The 12,428-nt window shown below is 40.0% G+C and overlaps 1 protein-coding gene across 1 annotated transcript; it reads right to left on the reverse strand.

Annotated features, from left to right (window-relative positions):
* Nucleotides 1–294: 294 nt before the first annotated feature.
* LOC128398798 (vomeronasal type-2 receptor 26-like) lies at nt 295–10,539 on the reverse strand. Its single transcript, XM_053360051.1, has 6 exons — nt 10,280–10,539; nt 7,815–7,992; nt 4,442–5,305; nt 3,487–3,714; nt 2,842–2,968; nt 295–1,196 (listed from the first exon to the last, which is right to left on the reverse strand). Exons 1-6 carry the CDS (start codon nt 10,537–10,539, stop codon nt 295–297), a joined length of 2,559 nt encoding a protein of 852 aa, XP_053216026.1.
* Between the last annotated feature and the right edge of the window lie 1,889 nt (nt 10,540–12,428).

Raw genomic sequence — 12,428 nt, forward strand, 5'->3', positions numbered from 1 at the left:
AACATAGGAGCAGAATGAAGTGGGTATAATAAATTCAGTCTCACAGTTCTTCAGCTAGGCCCAACACAATGATGTAGCCTAAAGAGCGAATGGTGCAACCCAGAAAAACAGAATATGAGGATGTAATAAAGATAACCTTTACCAAAAAATATAGGTGATAGAGATAGATAGATGATAGATAGATAGATAGATGATAGATAGATAGATAGATAGATAGATAGATAGATAGATAGATAGAGATAGATATAGATGGTAGATAGATTTGGAGCAGAATGAAGACATAGATATATGCTTTCATTTTATTTTCCTTATTAATTGCTCCTTGTTGTTTAGCTCAGGTCTCAAAATAATGACATAACATTTAGGAGAAAAAATGCAACACAGTAACCCAGAACTGGAAGACAAGATGGAGAAGACTTCCACAGCTACCATGTATTTTCCTTTGGTGCTCAAGTACGTTGGAACAAAAGTCAGCCAAACACTGCAAAACACCAACATGCTGAAAGTGATAAATTTAGCCTCGTTGAAACTGTCAGGTAACTTTCTGGCCAGGAAAGCCATAATAAAGCTAATAAGGGCCAGGAAACCCATATAGCCCAAGACACAATAAAACATGGTAGCTGAACCTTCATTACATTCTAGTATGATTTCTGCCTTTGCTGAGTGCATGTCTTTGTCTGGAAAAGGAGGGGAAGTACTTAACCAAAGAGTACATATGGCAACTTGAAGAAAGGAGCAGGAAAGGATGGTAGAATTTGTCAACCTTTTCCCTATCCATTTTCTCATTTTTGAACCTGGCTTCGTTGCCATAAATGCCATAACCACGGTGATGGTTTTTGCCAAAATGCTGGAAAGGGCCACAGAGAATATGAAAGCAAACACTGTTTGTCTGAGAAGGCAGATCACATTTCCGGGCTTCCCAATAAAGAGTAAGGAGCTGAGGAAGCAAAGGAGGAGGGAGATGAGCAGGATGTAGGTGAGGTTCCGGTTGTTGGCTTTAACTATTGGGGTCTCCTTGTGCTTCATAAAAATTCCAAGAACTAAAGCTGTTATCAATGAGAAAGCAATAGTCAAGATGGCTAAGATGATCCCTAAATCTTCTTTGTAAGAGAGGAAACTTAGAACTTTAACAATGCATTTAGTTTGGCCCTTGTTTGGATGTTGGTCTTCTGGACATTTGATACAGGCATCCATATCTGAAAAATGAAAAAGAATGGTTCAAATATTTCTATAGGTTGACATACATAATTATAGAAATTACAAATTCCAATAATCCATTTAGGGTAAATTTTGCTGTTGATGGCTTTTTCTTCCTCTTTTTAAAAAGTGAGTCAGAAATTCTTGTTGATGTACTCCAAATAATCAAGAGATCAACTAGTAAAGTACAATCAATAGAGTAAACCACAGTAGTGGTTTTTTGAGGTGAAGCAGCCAGAACTCTACACAGTATTTCAAATACAGCCACACCAAATATTTGTATGATAACACTTTGGTATCTGCAGTTTATTGTGAAACCCTTTCCCCGCCTATTCTGGAAAAGTGTAACATCTATCTGAAGCATAATAGCTGAACAAAAGCAACTGAAGTTTAAAAGTAGCTCTGCTTGTTTGGAAGCCTGTAACATCCATTAGAATTAGTATAATTATTCCTAGGGTAACTTTTTCCTAATAGAACATTGCCTCCTGATAAATCTTTTGTTTTATCAGCTTTGTTATGTTAAATAAATCTTTCTTATTTGTTCTACTCCAAGAATCTAAGATTTTCCTCATACAAAATCCAAAAGATAACCTGTGGTGCTTAAAAATATATTTATAGGAGTCATATGGAGTCAGGGGTTGCCACAATCGGTGGAAGTGGTGAGATTACGTGTAAAGGGAATTGGAGGTTGCTTGTGCGTAAAGGGTGCTGCAGCTCTAGGCAACGTTGCCTGGCTAAACCTTTCCCTGGCTGGACAGCCCTTTCTCCATGGCTGTGTCAGTCGCTGGCAGAATCCGTCAGTGGGCGTTTTCTGAACTTCTTCCAACATAAAAACTCTTTGACCCCAAGTCTCCTCCTAGCCTCTCTGCGCGGAAGTCTCCTGCGCAGAGTGGGCGTGCCCAACGGAGGTCCTGGGCTCTCCCCGCTGCTCTCTGTGGAAGAGTCTTGGAGCCCTCTCTCCGCAGTCTCCCCTTGCTTCCTGGTGTCCCTCCTATTTCCTTCCTCAAAGGAAGTTTGCCCTCTCTCCCTGCTGGTCCCTTCTCCTGCATCATTAGGGAGCCTTACCTCCACTCTAGGCTCCGATGGCAGTTCCCTGACATTACGCTTCATTTGTTACGATTCAGGTATATGTTACAGGTTTCTAGACTAGATGGAAAATGCTCAGCTTATTTGGAATTATTTTACTTCAGTTCCTTAAGTTAAAGTAGTTGCATGTTACAGCTTAATAATTTGGTTCTTAAACAAGCTCCATACACAACTTCCTTCACAGCTAAATACTTTGGTTCTTAAACAAGGTGGTATTTTCTGTCAGTTACCCAACCTTTTAACAATCACACTCCTGAGGTACTCCAAATAGTATCACAGATCCAGGGGATCACCACACACCCTCTTAACTGGTTTGGGAGTCTTTTTCTAGACGATCTTTCCAATCCCAACTTGGATGGCTTTAAAAGTGAATTGGAGAAATTGATGAAGATTAGGAGTATCAATGATTACTACAGTTGGAGACAGTGTGCTTCTGAATACCAGCTGCTGGAAATGACTGGAACGAGGAGTGTTCTTGTGCTTGGGTCGTACGTCTCAAATCAAATACAGTAAATTTACAAAAGATGAATGATATCACATTACATAATTGTCTCTTACCCTTCTGGCCAGATATCATTCCTTCTGGGCATGGAGCACAGTCATAACAGCAAAATTTCTCTCCCTCCTTCTTTTTCCTACTATAGCCAGGATAGCAGTTGTCATTGCACATGGAAAGGGGCAGCACCTGAATATAATAGTATAAAACGGGGATTAGTGCTCTTCATTCATTCAGCTCTTTGATGAGACTTACGTTGGTAGAACCAGTTGGCCCAACTTCCCCTTCCATGCTTTTGCCATTAATTACTCTCCACATCAGGCTGAATGTCTCATGAGAAGCCTTCCTTTCCGAATATTTACTCATGTCCACCCTGTTGGCTCTGTGTGTGGTTTAGAACCCTACAATGTGTAAACTGAAACACAGTCAAAACTTGCCCTTCTCCACATTTTGTGAAGTTCTCCAACCAAATAATGTGCACCAAAATGCATAACTGTTAAAGTGCACAATAATATAGAGTACAGAAAATGTACATAAATGTGTATATTAGTGGAAATAGCATACAGATATGCATACAAAATGTTTATACTACAAGAAATATATAGTAAAATGTATATATGAAATATTGTTAGCCTGCATAATCTAGCAGCTAAAAAGCAAAGAACAATGACAAAGTGACCCAAACTTCACTTTCCGGTATGTCTCACCTGATTAAAGCTTGGATGCCACACAATCTGGTCATCATGAATGGTTAACTCTTTGCCTGGAGGAGCCTGAGGGTCCAATTTTCCCATTTTTACTCTTACCACAGAACCATTGGGAAACATCACCCAGTTTGTGACATCAAAACCTGTAACCAATTCTCCATTTTCATCAAAGCACACTTTGTCTCCAGCACTATTATTGAATATGATGCGCCTTAGAAAATGATGGACCTAGATTGAAAGAGGAAATGAATAGAGACAACATAGTCCTAAAATTATTTCAGTGAGCTTCCCAAAAACCTTATAGTTGTCATCACTGCAAGCTGATCTATGTAGGCGCCCAATCCGAGAGCAATTATATCCACAAGAAATGGACACAAAGCAAGCTAGTGTAAATTAAGCTGGTGTAAAGTTATACCAGCTTAATTTACACTAGTAGTAGCACTGCTGCTAATACCTAAGCATGGTAGAGCGAAAGCAAGCCTTTCAAACTGTGTTTTATGCCGAATTCCCAAGTCATGTGACAGAGCTGAGTCATCATAGGATCCTGCCTGTGTCCCCACTTTCTCCTTCTACCCCCGTCCTGTCCTCAGCATGCCTCACCTTTGGACTTAAAGAAGCTTCTAAGTCAGCTGAGCCCCCATGAACAAGTTGTGATGGTGTATCTTTAGCTGAGCTGCGGCTGGGGACTTATCACTGGCTTAGCCTGATTGAGCTAGAAATCAGTTGACCTTGCTGGCAATATGCCACATGCTAAGCTGCTTATCCTAGTGGAGATTGCCCACCTAATCTGTATTTTATGATGTGACTGACAGTGTTTTTCCAAAGAAAAAGAATTCCACAAAGTCCATTTTGATGGAGTTGAATTGTGCATTATAGTTATTTTTAAGCCTCTGTCTCAAACACAAGTCTGCTTTATGGTTTTTTATATACTTTAAAAGTATTGATTTGTTATTACCTGCCATGATTGCACATTTGGAAATGTCAGTTTGCCCCTTTCTTCCAATCCTCTGTATTTGGAGTTGGATTTGTATATGGCCTCCAAAGCATGTGCCAAAGCATAGACAGCATTGTAGACATTGTAGCTGTGGCCAATCATGTCCATTTCAAACAGAATTCCAGGAAGGCTCTCCAGTTTCTCTTTGCCAGTGCAGGTTTCATTTTCATTTCCCTCGTCTGAGTCATCCGACATTTTAAATAAACAGTTGAATACCTGTTTCCAGAACTCCTGGATAAAACCATCTCCTTTGGCCCAAAAAGGGCTCAGCATCTGAATGAACCTTTGGAATCCTAATGGCTGATTTGAGTGAACTGTGAGGGATATGGAACCATGAAATGTTTGTATCTCCCAATTCTTCTGTATAGACAGTGATGCAAAGTCCCAGTGGGATGTAACTATCCATACTTTCCCCAGAGGTGGAAATCCTAGTATGGGTGCTACTAATAGCAACATTCTCAAAACCTGAAAGCATGGAGGTTCTCCATAAATAAAGAACACAGTTGGGTTTTCTTCAAAGACCATTTCATAGGTTCCTAAATGCTGTAAAGCAAAGTCTATCATCTCATCCACATAATTCCATTTTGGTATTCTTACTATGTAGGCATAACAGATGCCGTTCTGAGAAAGCATTGGCACCATTGTCTGTAAAAACCTGTCCCCTTTGTCATCATCCACAGCCCAAAGCCCAACCCATGTCCATCCAAAATGCTGAAGTAATCGCACAATCCCTGTGTGCTGGTGGGCTTCATTTGGGACCATCTGATACAAAAATGGGAATAGCTTTTTGACACCTTTTAGTGGTAGAAATGACCCATAGGTCAGCTGAAATAAAATGCATGAGTATTGTTCAGATGGATTATAAGAGTTAGACATCATTTTTACATAATAGAAAGTGGTCCTGTAGTCCATCACATTCAACATCCTGTGAAAATTCAGATAATGCATAAGGACAAACAAAAGACAACCAATTACACCCTAAGCTACCCCCAACCTCTCTCACCACCAAGGAAATACAACAAGTGAATAGTAAGAGAACCCAGACAAGTAAAGCTGACACAACCCGCCCCACTACTAAGTAGAAGAATAGAAGCATAACCACCCGACCCCACCCCACTCTTTCCCCTTTTTCTTCCTAATTGTTTGAATCAATTCATGAACCAAGAACTTATACATTGACTGCTAATAATGAACCATATGTTGTAGATACCTTTCCACATTTATTATGCTATTTTTGTGATATACAAATGACATGAGAAAACTTGGTATACTTATTTGTATAACATTATTATTGTTTATAAAACCCAAAAAGGAAAAAAAAAGGAAAACAACAAAAGCAAATGCATAAGGACTTGAGAAGCTTGGATCATGAGCCAAACTGAGCCACTTGTCTCATGGCAGCAGATTAGGAAGGGTGCTGCCATAAACACGCTCCACTCTGTTGGAGAAAGGCCTTCCAAATTGCTTCATAGTTCCAGTTGGAACATAGTTCCACTTCCACTCCCTGTTTCAGAACCCGTACAAGAAATGTCTGAGTTGTGTGTTTGGGAACCTTGCAAACAAATGCAACTAGGAGGCTCCTGTATGGTTCTTGGCCATCTTTAAGGCTTTGAGACTCAATGAAGGTGGATTTTCTCCACCTCTTTATTTCAGCCATCGATAAACATTTTGAGGAGCAATAGCTTCAAAACAAAGCCCTGAAGCATCCCACTTAAAATACCCCCAAACTTTGATGAGAAGCTGTTGAGTTCAGTTTTCCTACAAGCTCCACATCCACCTGATTATATAACCGTCTAGCCCACATTTCTCTCATTCAGTAATTAAACTATCATGGTGAACACTGTCAGAGCGCTTGCTGAAACCAAGATGGTGTACCACAGTTGTGAAACCTCCACACCCTCATGCATACAGCTTACCTGTATGACAACTGGATCGAGGCGGGTCAGGACTGCTGATCCTTTTAGATTTGTCAGCAGCCTTTGACATGGTCGATCATGATCTTCTGGACCACTGCCTCACAGACGTGGGATACAGGGCATAGCCTGTAACTGGTTGTGCTCTTTTATCTCTGATCGGGGACAGAGGGTGGCACTAGGGAGGGAAATGTCGTCACGCTACTCCTTGATGTGTGGAGTGCCGCAGGGCGCAATTCTCTCCCCAATGCTTTTTAACATCTTTATGCGCCCCCTTGCCCAGATTATCCGGAGCTTTGGGCTGGGCTGTCACCAATATGCTGATGACACTCAGCTCTATCTGCTGATGGATGGCCACACTGACTCGGCCCCGAACACACTGACCAGATGCTTGGAAGCTGTGGCTGGATGGTTTCGTGGGAGCCGATTGAAACTAAATCCTTCGAAGACAGAGGTCCTATGGCTAGGTCGGGATGGCATGGGGATGAGGGACCAACTCCCTTCCCTTGCGGGGGCCCAGTTAGTGCCATTGCCTTCCGTTAAGAGTTTGGGTGTAATCCTTGATGCCTCCTTTTCCATGGAGGCGCAAGTTACAGCAACAGCCAAGGTGACATTTTTCCACCTTCGCCGCATCAAGCAGTTGGTCCCTTACCTTTCCCGCCCCGACCTGGCCACAGTGATCCATGTGACGGTCATCTCCAGGCTTGACTACTGTAATTCGCTCTACGCGGGGCTGCCCTTGAAGCTGTCCCAGAAACTCCAGCGGGTACAGAATGCTGCAGCGAGGCTCCTCACGGGGTCTCTGCCATGGGAGCATATTCACCCAGTGCTTTTCCAGCTGCACTGGCTCCCGGTGGAGTACAGGGTCAGATTTAAGGTGCTGCTTTTGACCTTTAAAGCCCTTCACGGCCTAGGACCCTTGTACCTACGGGACCGCCTCTCCTGGTATGCCCCACGGAGAGCCTCAAGGTCCATAAATAACAACACCCTAGTGGTCACAGGCCCTAAGGAAGTTAGATTGGCTTCAACCAGAGCCAGGGCCTTTTCAACTCTGGCTCCGGCCTGGTGGAACGCTCTGCCTCATGAGACCAGGGCCCTGCAGGATCTGATTTCTTTCCGCAGGGCCTGTAAGACAGAGTTGTTCCGCCTGGCCTTTGGCTTGGAGCCAATTTGATTCCCTCCCTCCCTCTCTTTCTTTTTTCTTTTCCTTCTCCTCCTGCGATGAGGCTACATTTTAATATTTTAATGTTCCATTATTTTAATGTTGTATTTTATTTTTGTTTTTAAGTTGTAATCATTCATCTTGTTTTTATTATTGCTTGTAAGCCGCTCTGAGCCCAGCCTTGGCTGGGGAGGGCGGGGTATAAATAAAAAATTATTATTATTATTATTATTATTATTATTATTATTATTATTATTACCTGTGGAGTCTTGTGGGTTGCTGAAACAATGGCCATATTGGCAGAGATTTCAGAGATGCATCCCCCAATGAGAGCTATCAGATTGTTTTGCTTGTCACATTTGAAGTTCGGGACAAACCTATGTTCTGTGGAGAGCAGGCTCAGGGTGGCCTTATAGGTCATCCTTGCAGTGTAGTAGCTATTGAGGATATGAAACCCCAGAGAGATATTTGATAAGATGTTGGGATTCTCATTGATCTCTTGTACAGCAAATGCTAAGGCCAGGATGTGCTGGTAGTTCTTTGGCACTGAACTGTAAGAACAGTAGCAACTGATTAATAAAACAACTGCCAGAATAAAATATATCTACTGGTTTCCAAGATTGAACTGCAGTTTATAACTGCCCAATATTATATACTGAAGTACAAAAATAAGACACCCTCCAATGTGCTAACGAGATAAATGTGCCTACAGTTCTATGACTTTTTAAATGCTTAATAAAGTTTGTCCTTCAGTTTTGGAATCCACTCTTTTCCAAGAAGAACATTGTAAAAAACCGAATCTAGGCAGCCAATATGTAAACTATGATGTGCTTCCCATCTTTCTAGAGGAAAATAAAAAACAACAAAAACAGATGTAGTATGATAATCTTTGGTCAGTTGCTTAACCATGCAAAATGAACACGGACATAAGTAGTCTTCCTTGTTACTCATCTTTCATTTTCAAGTTGTAGGTGTATTTTACAACCATACATGGAAATAAAAAGAAAACAACATTAGATTCAGATATACCCACCATGAGTTGAAAAACTAAATGTTTCAAATGTTCTGAGATCATTTTATTGGAGTTACCCCCTTTGGATATGAAAACAATAACAGAAACAGCAAGACCCAATCAGAAGTGTGTCCTATGCAAGCTATGGTGTGCTTCCTATTGTTTAAGAACCAACCAAAAGAATATAGATATGGATATAGATGATATAGATACAGGTACTGTGAAAGTTTTCCATTAGCAGTTTAACTAAGCAAGCACAAGGACACACATTTTTATTTCACTAACTCATTTTTATCATTGAGAATCTCGGTTTCAACAGGTTCTATGAAATACAAAATAAACAAATAGATGGAGTAGCTCAAGTAGCTTATAATGGACCATGGATATTCTCTGAAGTTTGAAACACATTAATGCAAATGAAGAGCATCTGCCATAAGTTATACAAGATAAAATATTGCAGGTGGGAAATACAACGAAAGCCCCCCCCCCCGAACCATTAGGCTGTTTCATTGTACCTGAGAATCACTAACTACCTTTCTTTAAGGAAAAAAGGCAACGATCGTATTTATTCTGCACATGTTTAATTTTTAATATCTGCTGTATAGTTCAGTCAAGTAGAACATGAGACTTTTAATCCCAGGGTCATGGGTTCAAGCTCACATTGGGCAGAAGATGCCTGCATTGCAGGGGGTTGGACTAGATGGCCCTCATGGTCCCTTCCAACTCTACAGTTCTATTATTCTAAATTAAAAAGTATGAACAACAAATAGGGACAAGTTTTTGTTTGTAAATATATACCCATCTACACATAGTCCTGTGAGAGGGTCAGATTTGCTTTCTGGCTCTATTGTCTCCTGTATATCGAATCAATAAGCCTATGTTTGTCCCCGGCTGGATCTAGACACTTCAAAGAAGCATTTCAGTTTAAAGCATTGGAAAGTAAAACATGGAAAACAGGTAGAGAAAAATGGGACTCAATGTCACCATCTCGTGGCACAATGTTATATTGTACATACAATGCATATAAATCGCTTTTTCATTACCAGTCTAGCTGAGTCCCCTGTATAATGTGAGGGAGTCAGCCCTCCAAATTATATATGTTAAAACAATAGGAATAAGAAAGATGTTTATTTCTCTAAAATATAATAATATGAAACACAACGTTAAAAATTCCTGTCGTCTGAAAGGGCAAGCGAGGGGCAGAGATGGAGGCCAAGGATGAGAGACAACAAAATGTGGAAAGAACAACAACGTGTGTTGTCACTCTTTGTGGGAAGGAAGTGCATTCTTGAACTCTTGCAAGGAGTGCAACAAAACTATTCTTAAAAAGAATAGGACTTTTAGCAGTTTGGAAATAACTTTAAAATATGGGATGAACAAATGGCTAAGAAGAAGATAAATGCTCATTGTCAGATAACCACTCATCAGGCAAATCAGAAAAAAATGCTCAATAAATAGATTGCACCAGTAGCAAAACAAAAATGCATGTGATCCATTCATTTCTATAAGTTATCTGGAGGAAACACGCTAGTAGTTTATTATGCCCAACAAGATAACGTAGAAGGCAATGTACACACATATTAAAAAGCCAAGTGCCACTTTTCTTATCTCAAAAGCTCAATGAAGCACAGCATTCATTAAAGATATGTTCTGAATAATTTTAATTCATATATACAATAATTCAAATTGTGTGATAAATATTGATTCCTTACATAGGTTCGTCAATCATTATCTGGGTAGGCTGCTCCATGAAAGAGAGGATGTTATAGAGATAGAAGACCTGAGAAACAATCTCACCAATGACAATGTCTCCTGGCTGGTAAAATTCATGGGGAATAGGTAGGGGATCATCATGTATACTGCAGTTAATAGAATGCATCTTGCATACTGTATGACACAGTAATATAAGCAGCAACATCACCACCAGCAAGATCCTGTTGGTAAAACGTCCCTTCAAAAACTGTGTTCCCATGATTCCAATTGCAGTATTCAGTCTGGCTGTTTTCAGCTTTCCTACAGCCTTCAGTGAATGGTGGACGATATTGTTGCTACACAGATTTACAGCATGGCAGTTTAGGGAATCTGTGTGCCAGTATCCTGCTACTTTATTTCATTTTGTCTCTTGCCAGTAATTTCCATTTAACATTGTGTCTTCTTTATCTCTTCCATTTATCCTCTAAGGATGAGTGAAGATTTTTTGTTTTTTATCTATAAACAACTTCCTACTTTTCTCTGCAGGTCAGGTGTTAGTAATTTTGTTCTGGTGAGCAAAGGCACCAAAATGTAAACTTGAGAATTCTTAGCCTATTTCCCACAGATAATGTTATGCAAATTACAGGGCATGTGTGTTATTTTATATTGGTCAATGAGCTTCAGTTTTCCACAGTAAGAATCTAGGAAGTAGAAAATAAACTGGGCCAGCAGGAAAATGTATGAGGAACAGAGATACTCACGGTATACTTCTTTTTGTTAAATATCATGGTGGAATCATCTGGTGGACACACACCCCAACATTTAAAGAGAAAGTGGTTATGCAAAAGAAGGAATATACCATACATATCCCTAGATCAACTTCTGATTGACACAAGAGTTTTATAGGTATGTTTTTTTAGGAAAATAGGCTTATTGTTGATTTTTCGTATAGGCTCTGGGTGTCCATGGTGACAGAAGACAGAGAACAGTAATTATGACAATTATAGGAATGATGATAATTTATTAAGTGTATTTTTGGCCTTTGAAGTGGCATCATTTAATACAAAGCTCCAAGGATGTCACCCCCCCGAATTTTGCAACTATTTTTTCTTCTGTGAGAAATATCAATTAGTCAGTGGCACTTAGCCTGATGGTTCCAGGATGCCTCTTCCCAGAATTAAAGTTATGTTCACTCACATATAATTAATATTCAGTATAATGTGAATACCCTGGTTCAGAGTCTCACCCTGGGGCATTTGAGATTTAATTTCATCAAAATGGAAGTTACATCTTGTAACAAATCACTTTCCAGAATTATTTTTCTCTATTATTCTTTATTAATGATTTATAATAAAATTGAATGTGGTTTTCTATCTGGGAAGGGAGTGGCTGAACTGAACATTGTATCATTACCCATCTCCTGTTAAGATCACCTTCTCCTAAATTTTAGGCAAATAGAAGACTTCCCACTCAGCATGTTGTGGTCCTGTTAAGATGGTTCACTTTCAGAGGCTGTTATATCTGAATAATTTCTAGAGAGCTTTAGTTTCCCCCCTTTCAGCTGATACAACCAACTTTTCTGTCAAAATGCTGAACAATGTATGGAATGAAATGATGACCTGGGCAGTTGACACAGTTGATTCTGTGCTATATCCTGGAGAAGAGAGCAATGAAACAAGCTGGGAGACATTTGGAGCATATGTAGAGAAAGAATCCCAAAGAATTCATCAGAATTCAATGTGATTTCTGACTCAGTGGTAAAAGTGAATAATTTTGTTTTCTCTGCCTCTATTGCATCGTATGTATACTATCCAATGGATTTTTTTGGGATGGTTTGGAATCTATTACATGCTGGTACAAGGTGGGAGGGGGTTGAACCTCTTGGGAGCTGGCTGTTACATATCTGTTAGGCTATAGCTTTGTGTTTGCTTCATGGTTGTTTTCCTTCTAGTCTAAGCATGAAAAGCACCCCCCCCAAAAAAAATCTACACAAAGTTTCAAGCAGCTTCTACAGAAGAGACACAGTATAGTGTCATCATTCTGATATATCATGCCTACTCTCCTATGCTTACTTTCCCACAATTATGTAGGGTCTTTGTTGTAGTAGGGTCTTTTCAACAGATGCCCTCAATGTACTTAGAATGGAAATACCTTGGAATAGTTCATAGG

The sequence above is a fragment of the Podarcis raffonei genome, chromosome 13, assembly GCF_027172205.1.
Source record: "Podarcis raffonei isolate rPodRaf1 chromosome 13, rPodRaf1.pri, whole genome shotgun sequence".
Lineage (NCBI taxonomy): Eukaryota > Metazoa > Chordata > Lepidosauria > Squamata > Lacertidae > Podarcis > Podarcis raffonei.